General features: G+C 47.0%; 1 protein-coding gene across 3 annotated transcripts; it reads left to right on the top strand.

The window, feature by feature from the left end:
• Positions 1-3,827: 3,827 nt before the first annotated feature.
• Creg1 (cellular repressor of E1A stimulated genes 1) lies at positions 3,828-16,475 on the top strand. 3 transcript variants are annotated; one of them, XM_004865198.4, is made up of 4 exons: positions 3,828-4,197; positions 9,816-9,935; positions 11,227-11,411; positions 11,795-11,996. In XM_004865198.4, the coding sequence occupies exons 1-4, from the start codon at positions 3,856-3,858 to the stop codon at positions 11,838-11,840; spliced, it is 693 nt and encodes a 230-aa protein (XP_004865255.2). In that variant the 5' UTR covers positions 3,828-3,855; the 3' UTR covers positions 11,841-11,996. The 3 variants fall into 3 exon arrangements, with proteins under 3 accessions (XP_004865255.2, XP_004865257.2, XP_004865256.2); XM_004865199.4 differs by lacking the exon at positions 11,795-11,996 and adding an exon at positions 15,271-16,475 and having other exon boundaries at positions 3,831-4,197; XM_004865200.4 differs by lacking the exon at positions 11,795-11,996 and having other exon boundaries at positions 3,829-4,197; positions 11,227-11,415.
• The last annotated feature ends 10,147 nt before the right edge of the window (positions 16,476-26,622 follow it).

The following is a 26,622-nucleotide window of genomic DNA, read 5'->3' as shown; positions in this document are numbered from 1 at the left end:
TTTCTGACATACCATGCACTCTTGCCTCGGCACCTTCTATTTCTCTTCCTCCTCCTTCGCCTTCTCCCACCTCACCACTGTCTGCCGTGGTCCTTTTCATCTTTCAAGTTCCAACTGGAGAACTACCTCTGATGTGAAGCTGCCCTCGAGGCTGGCCTAAGTCCCTTCTCCCAAGCTTTTTTCATTCTTTTATAGTTCTCTACATCGCACCAATGACATGGGATGATCCTTTGCTTATTTGTGAGTTAATGAGGCAGGAATTTGCCTTAAAGATAAGGACAATTTCTCGTACTATTTGGGTTCTCTGTGCCTATCACAGTGCCCAGGGGTTCTTTGGCACTCAATGCATACTTGCTGTATGCACAAGAAGCAGAAATTTTGGCATCTTGCAGGCAACATATATTTTGGTGTAGGCACCCTTTAATTGCTGCTTTTAAATTACTATGGTGATTATGTGAAGGGTTGGCAATTCTAATTTTATCATTTTTTTCTGATTCATAGATAACTTTCTTTTCCTGTTTAGTGTTTTGGACATATTGAAATACTGAATTAAATATTGTTTTTAAGCCTAGTTCATATATTTTTTATTTAAAAGACATAATCCAAAAGATATTAGCACCAATTTTATATGCTAAGCACTGTCAACACACTTAGAAAACAAGTCCTCTAGATTTAGCAGTATCAAGAATTATTCCCAAACATCTGGAAAATAATTGTTAGCTAAATGTAAATGTACATAGAAAAGCAAAACAGCAGATTTTTATTACTAGCTTTTAAGTTCTGGGAATACTTGATTAAAGTGAAGAGAAATGAGAAGAATTATGGACGGAAGCACATCTGCTTAACAGAAAATATTATGTATATGCATTTGCCTCTTCAAATAGGGTGAGCTATGAAACTTCTTCCTCAGTAGCTACCTGGGGGAATTCCTTAGTGTTTATAACATTACTTTTTCTGGAGACTTTCTTTTTTCTTTCCAGGGGCTGCAATGGAAATTATTCAGGCTCAAAAAGAGATTAAATAAAGCAACCTACAGATTTACAGAGTGGAAAACAAGAACAAGCCAGGTGTGCTAGCACAGGTCTGTAATCCTAGCACTCTGGGAGGCTGAAGCACAATTGTGAATTTGAGCCCAGTCTGAGCAACCTAAGGACTTGTGAGACCCTATCTTGAAACAAGAAATTTAAAGGGGGCTGGCTGGGGATGTAGTTCCATGCAAAGGCCCTGGTTTCAGTCTGCAGTACTGAACAACAACAAAAAAAGACCAAAATAGTAGAACAAAAGCTAACAATTACTAATGCATAGCTAACAATTATCGAATACTTCCTATGTTCTAAGCACTACCCTGAGTATTTTAAATGCATTGTCTCTCTTAATCCCCATAAAAATCAAATAAGGTAGGAATTATTATTTCCTCCTTTTTAATGATCAGAAATTGAGCCTCAGTGTCATCCTATATAAGGTCAAGTGTAAGTGACTAACTTTAAGGTTAGCGCTCTCCAGCACTTCACTGGCTCTGATTTGAAGTGTGCGTATCACAAAGCAAAAAGTTTGTCATCATTAAACCCTGAGCTGTTAAGAGAATTGCAGACAGCCTGATTACCCTCAGCACTTGGTATAACTGTTCTGATGCCAATACCATGCAACAGGTACCCGCTAGATGCCCAGCACTGTGCTTGGTGCTGGGTCACAGAGATGACAAAGCCACTGTTCCTGACCTAGAAGAACTACGGCTGGTGGCTCCTAGACAAATAAACAAGGAAACAGCATGGGAAAGAGCTTGCGGGTCCTTCCACAAGATCAAACCTGGACACGAGGAGAAGAGAGCTATTTCATGGTGGGCCTGTGAGGGTAGGGGCCAGTGCAGGCTGTTCCAATAGACAGGACGTCAGGAGAAGCCATAGCAACATCTGAATGATTACTTCAGCCACTTGTGGGTCAACTCAGTGAGGTGGGTTTGCTAATTAAGACCTAAAGCCCCTGTTATACTTGAAAATCTCAATCCAGTCACCCTCACTTCCTACTGTTGTTTTTATACAGATCTGTGTGCAAAGAATCCCATCGGCTATTATGTATTAAGTCAGGCAGTCATTCAACAAATATGTATGCTGGGGATGTGGAGGTGAACGAGACAGACAAGATTCCTGCTCTCCTGGACCTTCCACTGGGGCAGCCAAGACAGTTAACACGCAAGTAACTAAATACAGTCACTACAGGGTTTAATGATGGCTAGGAAGGAAATAAACAGGGTTGTCTGACTGTAAGTAACAGGAAGGCTTCTGAAAAAAAGTGATCTAAGAAGGTAATATCTGAGTGGAAATCGGAGTGGGAGAGAGATATTCACACCAGTAGCTGGGCAAAGAGCATTCTGAGTTAGGGAACAGCAAGTGCAAGACAGACTGGCAGAGCTGGGGAGTTGTAGGCCTCATTCTCAAACTCTCATGCTGGTGACCAAGTTCTAGGCACCAGTTTTATAACAGAGTCATAATAAAGTCTATTATTATTTCATATGCCAACAATAAGTGGTATGGCAATAAAAGTTATGCCATGGAGCCATCCTCTTGCAAAATAATTCATATTGTGTGAAACCTACGAGGGGCCCATATTTTGCATGTTAAATAGAAAAATAGAGAGCTAGAAGGGGTATCAGAGATCATCTAATAATCTAACACAGCTCCTCATTTTAGATGAAGACGCTGAGGCCCCAAAAGAGTCTGAAAGACCCATGGACACATGACCGGGACACACGAGATTAGAACTACAAATGTTACATTACGTGTGCCTTTTTGTTAATAGGTTAAGGACAAAATATATGTAATAGGTCGGCACTCAAACTATTCGTATTAAGTATTTTTTTGCAAGTGATGAACTCGACTTTCTTCTTTATAAATTTTTCCCACTTAGTTTTCCATCTGGTTTGAAATACTCCAAATTCAGTGGTTAAAAAGCAAAACCGACTGTGAGCGTTGCTCCCCATCCTCTTCGCACCAGTGTGCTTGACCTCATTTGGCCACCAGGGGGACAGAAAACTCCTATTCAGAGTAGGGATCTTGTTAATGTCAAGTCTCTGCTGAGAAGTTGGCAGAGTATAGAGAGGCTGCGTTTGAGACGAGAAGTACAGTCTGGACTTGAGCTCACATACCTGCTGCCCACACGACTGACTTACTGAGGCCGAGACAAAGTACTTCTTAAAAAAAAAAAAGACTCGGCCTCAGAGGGCCAGGTTTCACCCAGAGCTGGATTTCCAAGCTGACAAACACGGGCATCACCACAAAACCTTTGGAGCAGTAATTAAAGGGGGGATTTGTGGCCAGGTCAAGAAGATTAAGATTCTCTGAAAAGATGTGAACAAGGGTTGAAATGACAAAGCACGTGGGCCACCTGGAATGAGCGAGAGAGCAGCCTTAGAAGATAGAGAAGGAAGCACCACCCGCGCGAAACCTCCGACCTGGCTGCTCTCGGATGAAGGCCTGCGCGGGACCCAGCCTCTCCCCTCGGTCGTCAGGTGTTCAGTGCCCAAAGGTGTGCGCGCCGCGAGTTAAGAAGTCGGTCATTTCTTAGCCATATGACTTAGACGAGTTACTTAATTTCTGCCAGCCTCCCTTCTCCCACCTGTAGACAAAATAAACATTCCATTGAGGGCAAATTCGCAATCCTTGGAGGCGGTGGAGTAGGTAGAAGGTAGATAAACAGATTTCCTCTCCCTTGCATAAGGTCCCGCCCCGCCCCGCTGCTCACCGCCCGCCTGCTCACCGCTGATTGGTCCCGGTGGGGGCGTGGTCAGGCGCGGGGCGGGGCATGGCCACCCCGATCCCATATGCAGCGCCTCGCGGGACCTCTGCCAAAGACGTCGCCATGGCCGGCCGAGGCCGCGGTTCCGCGCGCGCCCTGCTGGCGTCCGCGCTCTTATCGCTGTTGCTGTCGCCAGCGCGGAGCTACGGCGGCCAGAACCACGGGGACTGGGAAAACCCCACGCCAATGCCGCCGCTGCCACCCCGCGAGGACGCGGCTCGCGTGGCCCGCTTCGTGACGCACGTCAGCGACTGGGGTGCGCTGGCCACCATCTCGGCGCTGCGGGCGGTGCGCGGCCAGCCCTTCGCCGACGTGCTCTCGCTCAGCGACGGGCCGCGGGGCGCGGGCAGCGGCGTGCCCTACTTCTTCCTATCACCTCTGCAGCTCTCCGTCCGCAACCTGGAGGTGGGTGAGGGGGCCCTGCCTGTCGCCGGGGTGCTGGCGGGGCGCCTGCCCGGAGAATTTGAACCTGGCTCCACCGAAGTCTCATGCCCCGAGAGGGCCGGGCAGGCATTGCTGCAGCCCAGATGTTGGGCAGACGAGTACTAGGAGTCCCCCCACCCCTACCCCTGCCACTTGGGCGAAGAAATGGGGGTGAGTGTTTTGCCCCCTCACCCAGAGTTGTCACAAGTCTTCTTGGGGCAAGTTGTCTCCATTAACTAGGCTCAAATATTTACTTTTACAGGGCACAGGGATTGTTGGGTAGTTAAGCATCTTGCATAAGTGACCTCTAGGTTTCTTTCTTACCTCTTGTGAATTAAGAATTTTGCTTCAGCAGGGCTTGGTGGTGCACGGCTGTATCCCTAGCACTCTGGGAAGCTGAGGCAGGAGGACCACAAATTCTTAATTCAGCCTGGAAAATTTAGCAACTTAGACCCTATCTCAAAATAAAAATAAATAAATAAATAACTTGAAAGGATGGCAAATGTAACTCAACACAAAGGTCTTGAGTTCAATCCCCAATACCAAAAAAAAAAAGAAAAATCTTTGAGCCATCCATAAGCTAGAACTTTTTTTTTTTTTTTTTTGGTACCGGGGATCGAACTTGGGTCCTTATGCATGTACAGCAGGCAGCAAAACCACTGAGCTAGATCAATCCCCGGCCCCAGCCATAAGAAGCTAATGCACAGCCTCGCTGACGATTCCGATGCTTATTGAAGCCTTTAGGCCTTCCTGGGCACAGTGGCCTCAGGGGACAGTAGGACTGACTGACTGCCTGTCCCCTCCTCACCCTTCGCCTGCGTTACACCTCTGGTAGACCTCTGCTGTCCCAAAGGCGGGCTTAGCCACAGAGCGAGGGAACTGACCCTATTCTGACAGATCTCAGACTTAGGTTAACCAGAAAGGACCATGTCGATAAAGGGAGATGAAAGCAAACGGGGTTTAATTAATGACCCATTGAATGCCAAGCCGGCCTTCCAGTTCTGTTCATTTCCCTTCATGGACTCTTCCAGTAACTCTCAAGCAGGCTTTACCAGCTTCATTCTGGAGTCTTCACAAGGCTGAGCCCTCCTTGCACCTCAGATCCCTCTGCCTTCAAGGCTCAGGCCGAAGACGGGCCCAGGGCTCAGCACGGCCACACCGCAGTTTTCTTTGGTCCATGCAGAGTTCTGTTCTGTTCTAACTAAATTTGAATTTGGTACCAGCCTTTTCAAATTGAGATTTTACTTTTAAAAGTTTAAATTTCTACCTTCTCTTGAAAAAGTGACATGGGACATCTAGAATTTTTTGAGCAGAAACTGAAGCAGCTGGCTCTTAGCCGAGGCACACACAGCCCAGTACACTGTTTTCTTCTTCCCAGCCCACACCACTCCTAGGCATTTGCTTGATGCAGACCCAGTCGTTGATATCCAGTGTAGCTGCAGATCGCAGTACTGGGAAGAATGCAAGGCTAAGGCATTGTATTTAGAACTTTGGAGGAGGGTGGGAGTGGGGATTGAACCTAGGACCTTTGCACTGATCTACATCCCCAGCTCTTTCTTACTTTTCATTTTGAAATGTCTCACTAAGGTTATCCAGGCTGGGCATAAACTTGCAACCTTCTTGCCATCAACCTTGCTGACGGGGGAAGGGGGAAGAAATGGAGCGTCACTGCTATCTGTGATTGGATTTAAATTTGTGAGGTGGACCAAGGATTTAGCTCAGTGGTTCTGCCACCTGCCTTGCAAGTACAAGGACCCAAGTTCGATCCCCCGTACCAAAAAAAATTTGTGAAGTGACTGGGGAGTTGCTGACATCGTGCCCGTTGCAGAGATGGGGAAGCTGTGACTCAGGCACAGGAGTCACCTGTGATCAGCTCTGGTATTTGATGACTCTGGAAACACAATGGTGAGGCACCTCCTCTGGGCGTCAGGTTTCCATGCTCTCAGTGAGAAATGACAGTATCAAAATGCACCTGATCCTGTCAGTTCACTGAAGTTTGTTTCTGCCCCCTCCTCTTCCTCCTCCTTTAGACCACCAGGATTCACATAGGGTCTTCTCAATGGGAGGCAGGGGTTGTGTAGTCAGCTCCCGCCTGCTCTGGGTTCTTGTTTTGAGGTGACCAAGACTGAAACAGTAAGCAGTGGGGAATAACCGAATGCATGTTTATTAGAAAGAATAAACAAAAGTGGGGCCGGGATTTAGCTAAGTGGTTCCAATGCCTGCTTCCCAAGTGCAAGATCCTGAGTTTGATCCCTGGTACCAAAAAAAAAAAAGTAAAAAAGAAAAGTGTTCCCCACACACTGTGGGGCATCCGAAAGGTGGAAAAATTGTAGACCCTGGGGCTTTTCTATATCTTTGGTACTGTGTACGTGACAGAACGTAGGGAGGCTGAGGCTGGGGATTTAGCTCAGTGGTTCCACAGCCTGCCCAGCAAGTGCAAGGATCTGAGTTCAATCCCTGGTACCAAAAAACAAAAAAAGAACTAGGGAGGCTGATTTTTGCTGCCTTTGGTGCCCAGAAAGGGGGCTGTCTTGTTTACATTTTACCCTCCAAGGTGCCTTAGAGTTCACTCAGCTCCTCAGGCCCTTTGCGTTTCAGCTGACTCAGCTCTGACCTTCAGTTTCCAGTGCTTAGGGTCTCTGCCCTGTCTGCCTCACTTCCTTCTATCTCTTGGCCTCAGTGGAATAGTTTGGAAGGGACACGAAGACCCTGGTTGGAACCATTTCTCCTGTGTAAAACACCTGTGCTCTGTAACTCCTAGGTTCAAATGGACTTGCCACCAGGATGGTCATTTTTTATTTTTTTCCCCCTGTGAGATTTGTGTGTAGTAAATGCTTACACGGAGATGTTGCAAGCATTAGGTGGCAGTGGTACTGATATGGGGGGGAAGAGACGTAACTCCCAAACCTGCTAGATATCCGAAGTGTGAGTTCGTGTTCTCTAAAATCAAAGAATGAATTCTAGGAACAGTGGAGGTTAAGAATAGGAAAAATTTCTTGAGAGAGACATAGCTTCTAAGAGAGACTGAAGGGGGACCGGAAAGTGGGCTGCCCACCCACCCCACATTTCAAAGGGGTTTTATACAGCAAAGCCATGTGATGAGGCGGGTACAAAGTGGGACAAAACTGTAAGACCCAATGGAAATTTACAAGGTGGGCATGAGGTGGGACAAAACCATGACCAACCAATAAGATTACAAGTACAGTCACCCAGGTAATATTGATTATATGGGGATCAAATGGGAAAACAAGTCACATACAAGGAATTTCCCATTTAGAATATCAATCACTGCTATCTATCCCGAGGGGAAGTGGTGCCTCTTTTTGTAATGCTGACCGGTGAATGTGCCTCAGTTGTTCTCCATGTGGGCTCCTCTCTGTGTTGGCTCCTTGAGGGCCCTGTCTAACTGCCTATAAGATAATCTAATTAATTTACCTATCTATGATAGTATCAATTTCAGCTGCAGGGCCAGGATGTCTGAAATCTTGGAATCTGATTGTGTACACCAAGGCCTCAAACTAGTGGCCTCCCTTTTTCCTGTAATACGATCTTCTCTGGTCACTCTCAATTTTTTTTGCTGATCCACTAACAATATTTCCCATAGTCCATTTCTAGCCTCTCTGTTCTCTTGATTCTTGGAAGATTATAAATGCTTTTGTGGCTTCATTTCTTCAATTCTATATTTCTAACTGGGTGCTGCTTGTTTTTACTTCATTGGTTTACTGCTACCTCAAGTTCAGTATTTTTAAATCCAGTTCTTCCTCCCGACATCAGCTTCCGTTGGGCTTCTGCATTTCGGTGAATGGAATTCTCTCAGCAAACATTGGAATTCCCACTGCCTCTCCAGAGCTTCTCAGTTCCCAAATCTGCCAGTTTTTCTTTTGTGTTATTTGCTTCCATTCCTCTCCGTCCTTACCACCCCATCCTTAGGGTAAATCCTCATCACCACATGCCTAAAAAGTACTTAAATCTTCTGCCCTGTAAACTCTGCCCCCCAGATTTACATGAACAAAATATTCCTCACAGCAGTGTTAGCTGCCCAGAAACTTCTACCTACTGCTGTTGCTGCCTAGGAATCATTTAGGGGCTAGGAATGGTGATGCATACTTGTAATCCTAGCACTCTGGGAGGCTGAGGCAGGAGGACTGCAAATTTGAGCCTTGTCTGGGCAATTTAGCAACTTAATGAGCCCCTGTCCCCCAAAAATGACTGAGGATGTAGCGTACTGCTTCTCCCCCAAGGGAATCACTTGGGGTGTTTCAAATCCAGATGGCTGGGTAGGGAATGGCACCCGTGCCCCTTAGAGCTGGGTCTTGGGAAGTACTGCCTAATGGTGGCCCACAGAATACCGCTTGGAGCCCCTTAGCTTGGGTTGGAGCCACCCTTACCAGCTTCAGCCCTCTCTTTCCAGCAAGTTTCTGACTGTCATGCATTATGTCCCCTGCCTTCCTCCTTCCTCTCTTCCTTTGATGTGTCCCCCACTTAGGTCCTGATGTTGAGAATGAGACCCCTTATTGTTTCTGTGTCACTCTAGGCATTGTTGACGTCTCCTTACACTGAACTTTGACTACACTTTACTGCTCATGTCTGCTTTTTAACCTCTTCTGTATTTTTGTTTTGTATTATCTAAGTTTTGATTATCTCTGACTTCTCAACCAGGTCGGGGCGAGACCTTACCTGAGACCCCCTTTACTTGGTCTCCTATAGTTGGACTTGCCTTGCCGAAAAGCTTGGAAACAGTAGATATTTTGGCTAAGTGACTTCAAGGACATCTCCTCAGGACTCACTGTTTTTGGTGGATCACTGTGAAATGGCAAAAAATTCTTCACAAAGACACTTAGGATTTAAAGAACCAAATAGCCTGAAATGTATTATTTGAAATTTTCTTTCAACAGTGCCTTTATGGATCTGATTTCTGAATAGGAGGGCCAGGGATTTAGCTCAGTGGTTCTGATGTCTGCCTGGGAAGCACATGGACCCGAGTTCAATCCTGGTACCAAAAAAAAAAAAAAAGATTTCTGAATAGGAAAGAATTTTGTTTGTCTCACATTTTGAATCTGAGATGTAGATTCTCTTCTTTTTTGCAGCAAGAATGAGTGACTTCTTCAATTTTGATATCACATGACAGTTCCTGCTACCAGAAGATAACCACACACCATGATTCAGCTACTTTCTTGCTCAAATTGTGTAATTAGCTGGCAAAAAGCAACTGTGGTATTTTTATGTACTTGTTTCATATTAGAGGTTTACCCTGGTTTGGATATTTCAGCGAAGTCTGTTACCAGCCTCACATTTGGGAAGTATTGACTGTACTTATAATTCCTCTGAAGTATTTGGAACAGATTTTGAGTTTAAGAAAATAGTGTTTTAAAACAGTTCTTAGAGAGTCAGTTAATTTTAAACATGAAATCTCCTGAGAGGGTCAAATCAGTCTGTATCCAAGTGGTATTTTCCCCCTGGGTGGAAGGTGGAGTTTTACAGTGCACTGTTTCATGGAAGAATGTTCCAGCTCTAGGGCCATTATGTGTGGAACTCAAAAAATTTATTACCTCTCTGGAAACTGTATTTTACACAAGAGGGTCTTCATTTTCTCTCTGCAGGAGAATCCACATGCCTCACTGACCATGTCTTTGGCGCAGACTGACTTCTGCAAGAAGAATGTGTTTGATCCCCAGAGCCCCCTGTGTGCTCATATAATGCTTTCCGGAACTCTGACCAAGGTAAGTAGTTAGCCACGTGAAGACACATGGCTTCAGAAGAACATCATCGTGTGAGCAATGAAAGAAGAGATCTCTTGAGACTATAATCCAACTGATTTGTGATGGAGATGCCCAGTTAGGATATGTTCTAATATGTAAACTAATTCCATGAAACCTAATGGTTTAATCAGTTGCTGCCATGAAGGTGTTCAGTGGGATGTTTATGAGGAGCATGAACTATTTTCTGAAGCCAAACAGATGTAGCAAGTATTAAGCTCCCATATATAATTATTCTTGCTAAGGAACATTGGCTCAGCCAGAGCTTACTGCTCTGCCCTGTTTAGCGTGACACCACATTTCCCATGTCTAGGCTGTCTATCACCGTATTTTCCCAGTGGCATAGAGCAGAGAGCATATTAAGAGGCCACTAAGAGGAGTGTCTGTTACTAAAAACTCGAAGGGAGTTTAGAGAGTTTGGAATGAATGCTGGAGGCAGGATGTAAATACATTCACAGGAAGGGCAGTGGGCAAGGTGTCCTGAGCCCTGATCCAATTGCTGAGCCAGTGGATTTGCTCTTTGACCTTGTTAGTCAAGAATTCCTCCAACAAATTTGATCTGTGGTCTGGAGATTCTTTTTTTTTGGTATCGGGGATCAAACTCGGGTCCTTGCGCTTGTGCAGCAGGCGGCGAAACCACTGAGCTAAATCCCCGGCCCTGGAGATTCTTAGTTGGTGCATCTCTATCACTGACTGTCCTCCACTGGCAGGAGGATGGAGAGCAGTGAGTCCCACGGTGCTGCTTCTCCAGATCTTTACCCTTCATGTATGCTCATCTACATGTTTAACACATGCATGTGGCTTACAGGTTAGGTGTACATGTCTCAGGGACCCGTGACTCTTCATGATGATACCTTGCACTGGTTAGTTGAGTAGTTCAGAGTTACTGTTTAGCAATGGGAACTTGTATTTAGGGTGGTTCCTACTGCACTATATCTGTTATCACCAACATTTGAAATCATTATGGTTCTCTGTAATGAGAAGAAGAATTCAGCCTTCCTTTATGTGCTCTTGACTCCTTAAGTTTAAGATCAAGATTTACAAAATAAACTCAAGATTACTTGTCAGGTGCCAAAATCACACATTCTTTTTTTTTTTTGGTATCGGGTATTGAACTCGGGTCCTTGTGCTTGCGCGGCAGGCGGCGAAACCACTGAGCTAAATCCCCGACCCCTAAAAAAATCACACATTCTTAACAAATGAGAAAACGAAATGTCATTGCTATTAGAATGTTTATTTCACATTTGTCTTTTAGGTGAATGAAACAGAAATGGACTTTGCAAAGCATTCATTGTTCATTCGTCACCCCGAGATGAAAACCTGGCCTTCCAGCCATAATTGGTTCTTCGCTAAGTTGAATATAACCAATATCTGGGTCATGGACTACTTTGGTGGACCCAAAATAGTGACACCTGAAGAATATTATAATGTCACAATTCAGTAAGTATTTCCACGTCTTTCACCTCTCTCATACTGCAGCCCTTATCAGTGCTACTCAGCCTTCTAAGACAAGTGGGTAGGGGCCGGGGATTTAGCTCAGTGGTTCTGCTGCCTGCCCCGGAAATGCAAGGACCTAAGTTCGATCCCCGGTACCAAAAAAAAAATAGGACAAGTGAGTCGACCCAGTAGCAGGCTGTAAAGCCTGTGACCCCTTCTCAGAGTGGCATCTCTCATGCACAAAACATACAAGATTACCAAAGAAACCAACCGAATTGAAATTTATAAAAATATTTTTAAATGTGTGATATACTAATATGTAAGCTTTTAAATTCACATTAAATAATATAAGATCTAGTGATGAATATGCAATTTTACTTTCGAAGGAGGCAAGCCCAAAGACAAATTTTAAGACACCTACAGTACTGGTAACGTGATCTGAAAGTAGCAGTGGTTTCTGCATTTCTGTTGGAGGAAGTCACAGATATACTAGTACCCAAGGCTACCGGCAGGCATGTCTTACCTGCGGCCCACCTTTTTTTCTTTCCTGGTTATAATAAATATTAAAAAGGAAGTTTTGTCACTTATGTACATTAAGTATATTATATATTTTATATGCAACCCAAGACAATTCCTCTTCCATCTAAAGCGGGGAAGGCAAAAAGAGGGACCTTGGCCATGATGGCATTTCTCTTCTGAGAATCAGACCTGGCGCTCTGGGCTGTGGCTGTCCCACATCTGAATCCGAGCTGGTGAGCTGCCCCATCGTCCCCCAGGACGGAGCACCTGGGGAGCAGGTGTGACTTACCCTACCGGACCTGGGAGCCATCGCAGAGGCCTCGGCAGAGAAGGGACAGGAAGAAGGGCAGTCAGATCCTAAGGAGAGACGTTAGGGTTCAGAGGAGGGAACACAAAGGACTGGTGCTCTTCTCACGTGACTCGGAGTCCTGGCATAGCTGGCACCCCCAGGCCTGATGGGAGGTGATCACAGTAACAGTACTAGCAACAATAACAACGATAGCAGCTCATGTTTGCTGAGCCTGTGGTACTGGCCAGGTTCTGTGCTGGCTGCTTTACACCCATTCACTTCCGAGTTCTTACCACATCCTCTGATGTGGTACTGTTTTCTCCTCTGTAAAATGGAATGCTGAAGCAGAGGTAAGAAATGTACTGACAGCCTCACAGCATGGAGGTGGCAGTGTCAAGACTCCAGCCCTGGAATCTCTCTGTACTGCCCCTCTGGTGGCCTCCTGGCAGCTGGCCCCTACCCCAGTGTGTCTGTGGTATGCTTCCTGTTCATAATGGCTGACAGCTGTCTGGGGAGATTGGAGTGGTGATGCTAAGCCAGGCTTGTATGTGGTGGCCTAGTTGGGGGTGTCACAGTATGTGACCAAGGTGGTGCACAGGAAAATGATTACTCAGAGGCAAGACTTAATCACTGAGAGAGAAGCCCAGAGAGGCTGCTTCTCTGAAAGAGAAAGCCTCAGGGAAACAGCCCCAGGGTAGAGCCTCTGTGGATATTTATTTGTAACTCGAGGTGAGAACAAAGGTGCAGAAGAAAAACATTTGCAACATTTGTTTAGTTTTGGTCATGGGACAGAGAAGGAATGGGATGGCTTGCTATGTGACACATGTTGATCTAATCTAAGCAAGCTTATTGGGGCTGAAGGATCACACTGACCAAAGCAAACATCTCTGAGAATAACTCGCTTTAAATTCTGCTGACTGTTGTCCTGCAGATCTCCTCTGAACTCAATCATGCATTCTGGGAGCCGGGGACTGCTGTTCCCAAGGTCCCTTTTCACATTCACTTCAGTCACTCCTTTGGCCTGAGCCTCCCCACAGGGGGCTTACAGTCTTACACTGATTTATCTATTGGAGAACAGTCCATGTTAAAGTATTGACTTCTCAGCTGATGGTAAATTTCTTGATGGCAAAGGCCAGGGTTTAAAAATTTTTATTTTTAAATTCCAATAAAGACAGCAGACAGAGTATGGCCCAGGGCAGGTATTTAGGAAGCACTGGCTGATTGTCTGAAACAAAGACTTTTTGAGTCAGACTCCAACAGTCCTGTCTGCCATGGGTGCAGAAGAGGCCCAGACCTGTGATCCTCATGGGGGCTGGCAAAAGCATCCTGCTTGTAGGAATATAGTGCCAGTGAGAAGATCATCACCATGAGACAGCTATCAAGGAGGAGACCGTAAGAATGACAGCCACTCTTTGAGATTAAAGCCCACCTTCTTAGGACATCACAGTCTCTGAAGTACAGTATTCTTTGTGTAAATACCATCCCAAGGGCAGTGTTTATGTTAACAACAAGAATATGATTTCCCTTATGTCTCCACACTGAATAAGTGAGTAAAACAGACATCTTTGAAGTTTGCACTGTTAGGCGGATGAGTGAATCCTTTTCTGCAGCTCAGAGATAAAACAAAATTTTCTTCTTGTCCTGAGAGGGAACCAAAGGCTACAGCGGTGTCCTCCCTGAGGCAGTGACAAGTGCATTAGCGATGGGTGCTGTCTGCCAGCTGTCCTGTCACCACGGGCCCCTTTCAGAGTCCCACTCAGTTTGCCACCAGAGCTGTCACAGTCTGGGAGTGTCCCCTCTCCCACAGTGTCTGTGAGGGCCAGGGCCTGTGTATCCTTGGGGAGCCACTCACAGGGGCCTCAGACATTCTGGAGCCTTCCTGGCTTGGCAGCACCTCGGCTTGCCCAGATCAGTGTTGGAAGACATTATTTCTCCAGATACCATGCAGCCCCCTGTGCCTGAAATCCACATCACTTGGAGCCTAGAAAAAATGTCGACACCAGTGCCACTTGCTAGGCTCATCTGAGACCTTACCAAGTGTGGTTGGCCTCATTGGACTCTTGAGTCAAGAGCCCCCCGCAAGTTCGCATGTTGAGTGCAAGGTCTCAGTGTGCCGGGGATGTGTTTGCTGGTGGCCTTGAGTCAGCGCTGCTTTCATCACGAGTGTGAGCAGCGGAGTACATGTGAGGCCTTGTTTTATTGCCTAGGGTGCATGTGATGGTATTCTCTAGCAAAGATAGGCAATGAGAGCTCACAGATTACAAACTTGTCCGGTCTCCTTTACCTGGAGATGGGTTTCCTGATCCACAGTGGCTCAGGCTGCAACAGGAAGGTCGGACAGGGTCAGTCCCACGTGGGCCCTGCATCATTCAGCACTGCTCTTTTGCCTTAATGTTCTCCATTGTTTTTGTCTTAAACCTTCAGAAATGATCTTTAAGAGATAATGGTGACAGGCCAGGTGTGGTGGCACATGCTTGTGATCCCAGTACTCAGGAGGCAGAGGCAGGAGGATCCCTGGAAGTTCAAGGCCAGGCTGGGCTACATAGTGAGTTCAGGGCCAGCCTGAACTACAAAGCGAGACCCTGTCTCAAAACAAAACAAAACAAAAAAACAAGCATAAAGGTAATGGCCAGAGGGATGGTGATGGCCTGTTTCTTACAACATCCCAGCCATGTTCATTAAAATGTCAGTGTCACAGTTGGAGAGGAGAGAGAGGCACTTGCTAAAATGAGGATTCCTACCCCCACCCTATACCTAGGAGAAGCAGAACTGGGGAAGCTGCATTTTACCAAACTCAGGCAATTCTTCACCATACTAGAGTAGCTAAAATTAACTCAGAATCCTAAACTTTTGGGACCAGGGATTTAGCTCAGTGGCACTGCACCTGCCTTGCAAGCCCAAGGTCCTGAGTTCAATCCCTGGTACACCCCCCCCCCCCCCCGAAAAAAACCTTTTGCCTCACAAGTCTCTCTAGGTCTTCCCTAGAGTGAATGAACTGAAGATCTGCCAGCTCAATTTAATGAGAGAATTCTTCCTCTCCCTTCCCCTTTCCAGGTGAAGCACAGTGGTGACTTGAACTTCCCGGGTGAAATTTCTCAGGACGGCTCACACGCACTGAAAGGGCCCAGTGTCTCATGGGCATTTCCCAGAGAGTTACTCAGTTTTCTCTCATGCTGGTTAGTTTGCTTGCTTGCTTACAAAATAATTTTGGATTCTCCTGGATTTCTTGGAAAAATGTGACTGCTCAGTTCCTTCTTTTTTTTTTTTTTTTTTCATATTTTGAACCCATTTGCATAGAGAAATATCTTTATAATCAAAGAAGTTTTGTTTTATTAGTTCATTTTTTCAGTGGTGCCCTGTAAAGAGCAAGTACCAGATTTAGATCATCCATTGGCTCTTGGAGGTGCTTGATTCCTGGCAGATACCCTGCTGGGTGCCCCCTCCTTGCCCCAGATGCCCCCGAGCTGTGAGACTGTGGGGTAGAGGGCGGCCTCAGGGAGATACGGGGTGCTCAGACAATTCTGTGTATTGTGGATCCAACAGAGGGCAAAACTATTTCTTATAAGGAACTTTCTAAGCTTTTTACATTCTAAAGCCATACTTACCTAGAACACAAGGTGTTTGTATAACTCTCTGTATAATCAGCCTCTTCCATTCAAAACACGTCCATTTTTTTTTTCCCAAAATGGGATTACAAAAGAAAGAGGACAGAGGTTTTTGCCTGTTTCTGATTTTCTCTTCTAAGTAGTCGTATGGACCAGCTTCAGCCATAGCCAAAATTCCCCTCCTCAACTGCTCTCCACAGCTTTTTAAATACTAACTCCCGATAAGGACCTCAGCCTTCCTCAACTACACGAAATCTGTATGGCTCCTACTGTTTCTGCCACCTAAATCAGTTTTCTGTGGGAAGATAATATGGCAGTTAAAAAGAGCACATTTCAGAAGAGAAGGTACCCTAGTTTTACACCTTTGTACATGATTTGAAGATGTATGAGAGTCAAAGTGTTGAGAATTAAGCCACTGAATCCTTACGTGGAAAAGAGAAAAGTCAGATATGAGTCATCATGTTTGAAAACTAGAGGATGAATTTAAATCTAGCAGACAGCTTATGTTTAAGAAAAGTGGTGTACATTCAATTTAGTAAAATAGGCTTCTTATTCAAAGCATCAATAATTCCATGATAAATGTATTCATGTATCACAGACATGTACTAATATAAAAAACTAAGAATCTGTGATTAAAAGCATTATTTAACAGAGCATGTTGGACTTATTTTCTTAAATATAGGCATTAACATTTATTACCCTATGTCATGGTCCAGCGTTGGAACTCTTTTTTTTGTTTTTTTGTTTTGGTACCAGGGATTGAACTTGGGACCTTGCACTTCCAAAGCAGGTGCCGGAACCACTGAGCTGAATCCCTGGCCCTCTTTTCTGGTTTTATTTGAATGTGCTCTGATCAGCTACCAGTGGTCCCCAAAGCCCAAGGGAGTGACAGAACTCTACTAGTGGGAAGCACTTGTGTTAGAGTTTTGGATTTGGCCAGAGTCTAGCCTGGGTGCTGGTGTACCCTGTGGTAGAACGAGGTTCTGGGCATTGTCTGGTTTCTCTCTCTACCCTCTTAACATGTTTTTTGTCTTCAACATGTGGCAGCATAGAAAAGCATCCATATTCGCGTTGGACCCAATTCTATAGGGTGAAGCCAGCTGTTGCCAACAGGACTTTGTCAGAGACCTGAATCTGGGCCCTGGCTTTGTGGATTCATTTTATTTACAGCCAGCAAGAATACAAGGAAAGCCTATAAAAATGGAAAAATGAGTTTATTCACAATTTGGCCAAATTGGGAGAGCAGCTACCCCGCCCCACCCCGAGGAGGGCACAGATGAACTCTTAATTATCTGCGGGGCAGGACAACAGCCAGGAAATGCACGTGTGTGGATTTAGCCAGGTTTCAGCCCAGCAGAGGGGCCCAGGGTATGTGGAGTCCTCCTGTGTGAAGGCTGGGGCCAGGAGCTGTGGTTTCCACCCAGCGTGAGGAAACTGGAGAAAACAGCTTGCCTTAGAAGCAAATAGTTCTGATTTTTAAGGATCCGTTCGAGCCTCTCAGTTTTACAGCCCTCTTTTGCAGCAGGCACAGGCAGATAGATTCCTTTTAATGGAAAGTACAAATGTGTCTCTGTTATACTCGGAGTGGCCACGAGAGGGCAGGGTAGACTACTTTTTGCGCAGACCAGCTAATCAAGTCCCTAAGAATGACACCCCGGGCAGGGTTAGAGGGGTGCTGGAATAAAGGGAGCTCAGCAGGGGCAAGAGGAGGCCAGAGGCCTGGCCCGAGCAGGGGTGAGGTAGGGGATGAGGGCCGTGGCCCAGGGAGCCCTGATTACTTACGAACAGATCAACACAGAAAAAAGCAGTGGCCGAGGAGGTGCCTGAAGCTTCAGGGCCGAACGGCCGCGTTTGGCAGATGTTTGACTCGCCTCTCTTCTGCTCTGCTGGACAGGGCCGGTGGTCCTTACGGAACCACGGCCGGTAACCTCGGGTATTCGTCTTCCAGTCCAGGTTCGAAGTCCTTGCAGGTATGCAGTGAGTTGGAGAAAAAGCCATTATAAAATGAAGCAAGGGTCAGTGCTCCAACTGGAGATTGCAAATGTCCTGTTCCCTTAGAATATTCAATGAGGATCCCACAGGAGTTGAGGAGGAGGCGCTGCCGTTGGATAAAGGGCCGTGCTTTTCAGGGTTAGAGCTGAGGAGCTCATGGCCTGCCTTGCGTAATGCCACTGGTCCATATTACACAAAACTCAGACGCACAGACCCGAAGTCTACACATTTTCGTCTGGGAAGGCAATCGTAACTGAAGCTTCTTGTGAAATTAAAGGCAATCTGAATCAATACATCAGCCTTTTTCTTTTTGTTTTTTCCTTTCTATTGTAAGATACATAAATATGTATATATGTGTGTATTGAAAATACGCAAAGTTGGAGTTTAAAAATTCATCATGTTACCAGCTAGCGTGGCTGCTAATGTTTTGTATTTTCTTCCAATCTTTGCTTTGATGAAATGTTTAAACAAGGCTGGGATCATGCTGCGTATCGATTGTGTATCGCACTTCTTCTCCTATATGGTATCCTCATTACGTTCCCAGAAACCACCCGCCAGGGTAAGTTAGGAGGGCTGCAGGACCTTTCCCCGGATCAGCACCCTTGGGACAGAAAAGTAGTGTGTCAGGACTCTGTTGCTAGTGACTGTCAAAGTAATTTAAACAAAAGAGAAATTCACTGATAATTAAATACTCTTTCAGAATCCAGAGTTTATTTCTTGGCTTTGTTTTCCACTGTGTTGGTTTTAATTGCAGCCAGAATCATAACAGGAAAGTGGATGGCTGGGCCCCAGCCCTTCCTAAGTAATCACTGTGTCCAGGAGTGGGGAGCCCTTGCTGACTGGGCCTGGTCCTTGTCTGGGAATAGGGTGCCCTCATCGGTCAAGCCTGAGTTGTGTGTATTTCCTGGAGTTGGGGGTTCATTTCAGCACCATCAGAACCACAGGAATGGGGACGATATTGAAGGGGGACTTTTAAAAATTTTTATTAATTCCTGTTAATTTTACAAACTATTTGGCTTCAATGTGGTAGTTTTATATGTGCATATAACACATTTCGATTATACCCATCTCTTTACTGTCCCTTACATGTATTGCATCCTTCTCATTACTGACTTCCTCTTGTCTAATACTTTCTTGTCTTCTCCTTTCATGACACCCCCACACACCCCCACACATATTGGGGAGAACATGCAATACGTATCTTTCTGAGTCTGGCTTATTTCACTTAACGTGATCTCCAGTTCCATTCATTTTCCTGCAAATGACAATTTTGCCTTCTTTATGGCTGAATAATATTTCACTGTGTATATACCACATTTTCTTTGTTGATGGGCACCTAGGCTGGTTCCTTGTCTTGGCTATTGTGAATTACACTGCAATAAACATGAGTACATAGACATCCTACAATGCTGATTTTTTTTTTTTTTTTTGCGGGGGGTACCGGGGATCGAACTTGGGTCCTTGTGCTTGGGGAGCAGGTGGCGAAACCACTGAGCTAAATCCCCGGCATAGTTTCAGTTTTTTTAGGAACCTCCATATTAATTTCCACTGTGGCTGTACTAATTTACATTTCCACCAGCAGAAGGGCTCCTCTTTCCCCACATCCTTGCCAGCATTTATTGTGTTTTGTATTCTCTTGATGATGGCCATTCTAACTGGGGTGAGAGGGAATTCAATGTAGGTTTTTTTTTTTTGTACCAGGGATCGAACTCGGGACCTTGTGCTTGCAAGGCAGGCGGTGGAACCACTGAGCTAAATCCCTGGCCCCTGAGCAGCCTTTTAACATTTATTTTACTTCCTACTTTTCCCTGTTAGAGAATCATCTTTATGTATATTTTATAGGTTGTTTATTTTCTTAGACTTCCTGCAGTGGAATTCCCAAGCCAAAAGCTGTTAGTATTTATTACAAGTAGCTTTTAAAAATTTATGTCAATGAACAATCCTGCAGTGTGTTACAGGGCTCACTCTGTGTGGTGACTTTGTAAATTTGTAAATTTGTAAATTTGTAAAACTAGTAAAAATACTAGTATATTATTTTAATTAGTAATTTTTAAGTTCCTGGCAATATTGAATATTTTAAAATATTTTGTTAGCTCTTTTGTGTGTGAGCTATCAATGTATGTTCTTTGCCTGTTTCTTTTTTTGGTATCAAGGATTGAACTCAGGACCTTGCATTTGTGAGGCAGGTGGCGGCACCACTGAGCTAAATCCCCAGCCCTGCCTGTTTGTTTTTGAAGGATCATTTTTAATTTTTATTGTTGGTGGTGCCAGGGTTGAGTCCTGGGTCTCATGCATGTGAAGCACACACTTTACCACTGAGCTACCTAAAGGCCTTTGGATGATTTTTTAATTTTTAAAATTAAAAATGTTTTTATTTTTGGTGTTTTGAAACAGGGTTTCACTGTGTAGTCCGGGCTGGCCTCAAACTCAAAGCAATCCCCCTGCCTCAGGCTCCTGAGTGCTGAGATTACAGGTGTGGGCCACCGTGCCAGGGGCAACATTTCTTAAAAATTTATCTTGGTGAACTCCTTATACTAACTATATGAAACCATTTAGTTAAATTTGTTGCCAGCACTTGGTTTTTTTACTTTTTACCCTCTTTAAAATGTATCAATTTCTGTCTATAGAATCTTTTAACATGACCAATCATCTCTCATCTTCAATTTTTTCACACTTGCTTATTTTCCTTTGAGAAATTTGATAAATAGCAATTCAAGTTTTCTTCCATGTTTACAGCTTAATGCTTTGCTGTTACCTCTTCAATCTATTTGGAAGGCGTTTTGTGTATGATGTTCATTCTTGATGACAAATCCAAAGGAGCTCTTTTAGTCAGGCCATGATCCCAAATCTCAGCAGAGGGGTCTCAACACGGGATGAACGCGGAGTTGCCCCTGCCTTAGCCTGGTTGTCTCCTCACGATCCTTAGCTGAATTCTCCCATTTTACCTGGCACCCACCCCCAGGGTCCTGCCCCAAGCCTGTGGGGTTTTCTACTTGGCACATGCGGTGCCTCACCTGCCTGGCTTATCAGGAGTGAGCAGCCCTGCAGGCCGAGTCTGAGCCTGGCTGCCTTACCCTGCCCTGTAACACCAAGCCAGCGCTGCCTTTCCTGTGAAACCCCCTCTATGAAAGTTGACCGAACCTTTTGTCTCCAAACTTTCTACCCAAAGCCTAATGACTGCAGTGGAAATGGAGGCGTGACCTTCAGCTTGCTGAGTGATTTAGGATCATTTATTTCAGCGATTGCGCATTTGAACCCCAGTGTGGCAGCTTTGCTTGGTGTCCCAGCAATGAGGCCCCAGTAGGGAGCCAGATCCCAGGTTGCAGTGCTGGAAGGAGGCATCTGCTGCAGATGGCGCCGCGGGGGACTCCATCTATCTCTCTCATGGCCAAAACCTGGTGCGAAGATGCTGCTCAGGACGGTTTGGTGAAGGAGGGCAGCGCCCCTGCCCCAGTGTAGGCCCTTCTGGGAAGGGGAACAGCAGCTTGCTGCCGCGGGCCCTAGTCAGGCCGCCATGCCATTGCTGTCTGTTTGTGGTCTTTGTCCCTGGACTTGTGTGTCCTCCTTTGCTCACATTGCCATAATAGAATGGCACACACTGGCCGGTGTGAAGGGCAGAAGTTGATCTCTCACCATTGTAGAGGCCTCAAGTCTAAGATCAGGGCAAAGATGGTCAGGTTCCGGTGAGGCCCCCTCCAGCTTAGGGAAGGCTGCTTTTCGCTGGCACTAGGGGCAGATCCCTCCCTCCTCATAAAGCCACAGCCCTGTCTGATTAGGATTTCATCCCATGACCTCACCTAAACTTATTAGCTCCTAATTGTCACCACATAGGTCCCCAAAGAGTTCAGTCAGAGCAGTTATGTTTGGAAGAAAATCAGTGACCAGGGTTCATCCTCTTTGCTCATCCCAAACCTTTCCTGTGATAACTCCCAGGCCCACGCAGGCCAGGGGATTCAGGAGCAGCACCAGCTTTTAGTCCTAGACCATGGGTGAAGTCCTTCACCCTAGACCATGACTTCAGGGTGAGCTTGTGCAGAACACGTCCCGTACAAGGTATCCAGGTGAGGGACTCTCATGCCCTGCTGTGAGCAGCGTCCCTATCCAAAATCACAGCTGCGCTCTGGGCTGGCGGCGCCTCAGGGCACTTCCTACTCCAGGCGCCTTTGCTTCCTGTGCAAGGAATCCCAGAGAGGGCAGAAAGGACCAGGGAACCCTGGGCTGGGAGGACAAAGGGCCTGCCTGGTCCCCTGGGAGTGGGCTGTGGGACAGCAGGATGGCAGAGGTGACCTGGCTCCTGCCCCAGCTGTGCCTCCCTGTGTGTGGCCCAAGCAGCTCACTCTGCCTCTCTGAGCCTCGGGCTCCTCTGCGCATCAGGGCAGGGCAGGCAAGGATGTTAAGGGACTGCTCAGCTGGTCCCCGACTCAGCAGTGGTCGTTGTCATTGTTAGGACCAGGTGAGAAGGAATCCTCCAGCCCCTGTGTCCCCAGCAGCACCCTGTCTGGGAGCCTTGAAGGACAGTTAGTCTCCAAATCAAGCACACCGCTCTGCCACGGTGCTGCCTGGGTTCAAATCCCATCTTCCTCCCTGCCCAGCTGTTTATCTCTGACAGGTTTCCTCCTCTGGGTGTGCTGTGGGTCGTTCATCCCTCAGGTGGAGGAGCATAATGATAGCACTGCCTCCTTGGTTGGTAGGAAGAATTCAAGTTACTACACAAAAACCACACAAAACACTGACATGTCAAGCACTCAATAAATACTATTGCTTTCCTTTGCTTCAAGCGGCAATCAGTGATTTATAGATTGAATTTTCTCCAAAAAAAGTCATGCCAGATGTGGTGCACATCTGTAATTTCAGCCTCCTTAGGAGGTTGGGACAGGAGGATCACAAATTCAAGGCCAGCCTGGGCTACATAGTGAGACCCTGTCTCAAAAGCAGGGAGGGTGTGAGGGTACAGCTCAGTGGTGGATGCCCCTGGGGTCAATCCCCAGCCCTGGAGATTAAATATAAGTATGACCGTCCAAGCACTTAATTTTATGAAATACATCCATGTGACATCTAACCCTTGCAATAAGCCGGAGAAATGGGCGAGGCAGAGGAGGTTGGATTTCCCGGTGGTTGGCTCGGGTAGTGCACACGTTTCCCCATCCATCTGTTCCTTAAATCTCACCCTGACCCTAGATTCCCCTGGCGGGCGGCTGCTGACCTGTGGCCCTTTCTTGCCACTTGTTTTCACTGTGTGAGGTATGGACATGGCAAGGGCCACACTCAGGAGGTCCGCGGGTTGCGCAGGGGCCTCTGACACGCTTCGGGCATGCAGTGTGAGCTCTGAGGTCTCGCAGCGTGTCGGGTCCCGCTCAGGCCAGGACGCCTCAGGAAACCGAGGGTGACGTCCCAGACAGACGTGGTCATAGTCGTACGTAGAACCCTGCAAGCTCAGGAATGACTAGAGCCCATTGTGTCGGTAAGAGCGTACAGGAGAGAAGAACCGGGCATTTTCTGGGACATGACGCCATTGCGAGGTCACACTTGTTGTGTGTGAGCTGGGACACCCTCACTGAGACACTGAGGTCCTGGATCCAGGTCAGACCCACCTGGCCCAGAGCAGAAGCCCGGGAGCTGCAGTTCCTTAAAACCGCCGTTAGGGGTCCCTGTGGGGCCGTATCGCTAAGGCTGTGCCGGGGCGGGAGAACTGGGCTCCAACCTTCTTAGCGTGCCAGACCCGCTGCCCCGCTGCGGTCCAGCCCCTCTCTGTCCTGGGTACCACGCTTCCTTCCCTTGAAGCTGTGCCCGTGCTGACGGGCTGTCCGTGGCTAATGCTGGAGCTCACGGGTCCCCAGAAATGGCCCCTCGGGGCTTACTCCCCGGGCACAGGTGGCCTTTGGGGGGGCTCCTGGGGCGCGCTGGGCTGGGTGAGGACCTCCAGCTCCGCTGTCAGGCAGGTAGGTAAGCGGGAGCGGGCCGAGCTCCCGCACTGCCTGCTACAGTCAAGAGGCAAAGGCCTCGGTGTCTAGAACATGTATAGGCCTGCACGGGGCCTCAAACCCAAAGGTGCAGGGCTCTGTTTCTAGGACAAGGTGCATCCATTCCTGGTCGCCGTAGTGGATGGCCCGTGATAGCAGGAAAGCCAATGAATGGGCTTTAGAGATCCTGCCGCCTTGGCTTGCGACCTGGTGTAAATTAAGAACTTCTTTCATAAACTTCTTTTCTAAGTTTCTTATATGGTTAAGGCCTCTGAGGGAACACTGGCCACCGGATAGGGACAGGAAGACTAATTCTAAGTAAAAACACCACACGCATCCTGATTTCCCCGGTTCCCCAGACCCTAGGTGTGCCTCTCGGGTGCATACGGAGACGTCCAGACTTCCACCCTGGGCAGAAGCTTCCGTGGCTCTGCCCACCTGCTCGCTTACAGGTGTAACTCTCTCTCTGTCTGCTGTACAGTAAGCTCTACCCGTACTTCCGTACGGCTCCCTGTGTCTTGACTGAATTTTTTCCTCAAGGGCACAAAGGGCCCAGGTGGCTCTCGAGGGCCAGTCCCTCTCGGCGTCAGGACCAGCTTCCCCGTGACAGTCAGGGGGCTGAGAGCCTGACCGTCCTGTGGAAGCGCGAACACCTGCTTCCCCAGCAGTGAGGCGCGTGGAACAGGGCAGGGGACTCAGCACAACCCGTGCCTCAACTGTGGGCCAGCAGGGGGCGCTGGGAGGCGGGAGTCACGGTTCCTCAGCACAGTCTCCAGTGGAAGACACCTTGGGGTGGGGGGCATTTAGCTCAGCCCCTTGGTCTTATAGCGGAGAACATCAGGGCCCTGAGAGGGTCAAGGTCACAGAGCGTGTGAAGGACGAAGCTGGGACCAGATCCCAGGCTGGGGATTCCAAGACAGGAGCTTTCTGTCACACAATGTGGGGTGGGTGGAGCTGACTTTATAACGCTTCGGAGGCTGGAAGCAAGTGTTCCTAACCAAGCTAAGCCAGACACACGAGCTCTGATGCCGAGCTCCAGAAGAATTAAAGAAGAAGTATGCTGGTCCCTACCCTGGGGACATGGGACTGTCCTCCCTGCAGAGACCATGACTCCACTTCTCATTCGGGGCTCCCATCGCTCCTAGAAGATTTTTGCCGAGAGTTTAGCCTGCCAAATATTTCATAACGCTCTGGCGTCCCTTCCCAGACAGCAATGGCGATTGTGGCCTCCCCTGGGTGGCAGGAGGGAGCCAGCATTTCCCAGCACCTTCGCTAGCCGGGCGCTTGGCCTGTCATTTTATTCATTCAACCAACAACACCACGAGGCCGGCAGGGGGCGCCAATGCGAGACAAAGGGTTTCAGAGAGCTTTTGGCTTGTTCAGAAACAGCACCCTGGGACTGACTGGCTGTGGCTGGAATTTGGACCTGAGACTTCGTGTTCTGAAGCTCATGTTGTCCACTACTGTGGACCAGCACCTAAAACCCTCGAGTTCCAGTCTTGATTCAGCTTTGTGACCTTGGGCACATTCTCACTTTCCTCAACTGTAAGTGGAAACTGTTCGGCAGTAGTGACCACCTCACTGAGTCATCAAGAAGATTGAAATGACAAGTGTATGACAGTGAGATGCAAATGGAAGGCTCCCCCTTAAAGCAGAAAAGGCTCTGTTTGCAGTGGAAAGTGTGGGGCTATCAACAGCAATGTTTAGTAGGCTGTAATCCATCCTCTCCATTCTTCGTACCTGTTTAATCTTACTTGTGCCAGCAGCTTGATCTCAGCATCTTTTGCGTTATTTATTTACTTTTTGTCTTTTATATCTTTGTGCAGGGCTCTTTTTGCATTTATTTTTTGGAGTGTTTGAACATGAGCTATTCTTTGCCTCTTTAATATTGTGCTGGAAAACCAAAATTCTTTGGCTTAATTTTCTTAAGGACAATTAATCATCCGAGAGGGAGGACCCAGTGGGGATGCCTCCCAGCTGTGTGGACCCTGGCCAGCTATGACATTTGTTAAACTGTCTTCCATGGCCATGGGGTTCCAGCAACTGCAATAGTCAAGACTATTTCAGACACATGTTGTAGACTCCATAGCTTAAGAGGAGGTTAGCGACCCATCAGGTGGAAAGACCAGGGAGGAGGCCTTCAGGGATGGCACCCATGCATGCAATGTTCTACCTGACTGTGCCCATCTCCTGCTCTGCCCTCCTCTGTGTTGGCTTCATCCCTGGGCAAACTTCCTTCACTTGGTGAGAGATGGATGCCAGGCACGCCTGATCCTCACATAGAGAGAAGGAAGGAGCATCTTTTCCAGATGGGCCACTGTGGGAGGCAGCATTCTAGGATGGCCTCCAAGATTTCCATACCTTGCTGCATATGTCCCATGGAATCCCTTTGACCATGAGTGAACCTGGGAATAGGAGCGCTAGCACATTTGTCCTTCCATTGTAGTAAATGGCAGAGGGGGACTGCAGGTGTCTTCTGGGATCAGAGAGTCCCTACCCAACAGTTATCAGAAAAATAAGGACCCCAGTCCTACAATTTAGGGAAATAAATCCTCCAATAACCAGCGAGCTTGGAGGAGAATGCTGAGCTTCAGATCAGAACTGTAGTCTCAGGTCATACCTTGGCTTCAGCTAAGCCCAGCCATGCCCCTGGACTTCTGAGCTACACTGCGGTGAGACTATAAATGGGTGTTGTTGTGAGCCACATTTGTTATGTGGCAATAGAAAGCTAATGCAACTTCCAAAAATCCCCTTTTATTAGTTAGACTATTTTGGTTGCAAGGAACAGAACCAACCATGGGTAATGAGGAAAAAGTAAGTTTACTGAAACAGTGTCCATACAATCAGAA

This window comes from Heterocephalus glaber, unplaced genomic scaffold (genome assembly GCF_053883595.1).
Source record: "Heterocephalus glaber isolate CG9 unplaced genomic scaffold, H.glaber_assembly_v1.0 deba00000738, whole genome shotgun sequence".
NCBI classification, from domain to species: domain Eukaryota; kingdom Metazoa; phylum Chordata; class Mammalia; order Rodentia; family Bathyergidae; genus Heterocephalus; species Heterocephalus glaber.
This window is presented reverse-complemented; position numbering and strand designations above follow the sequence as displayed.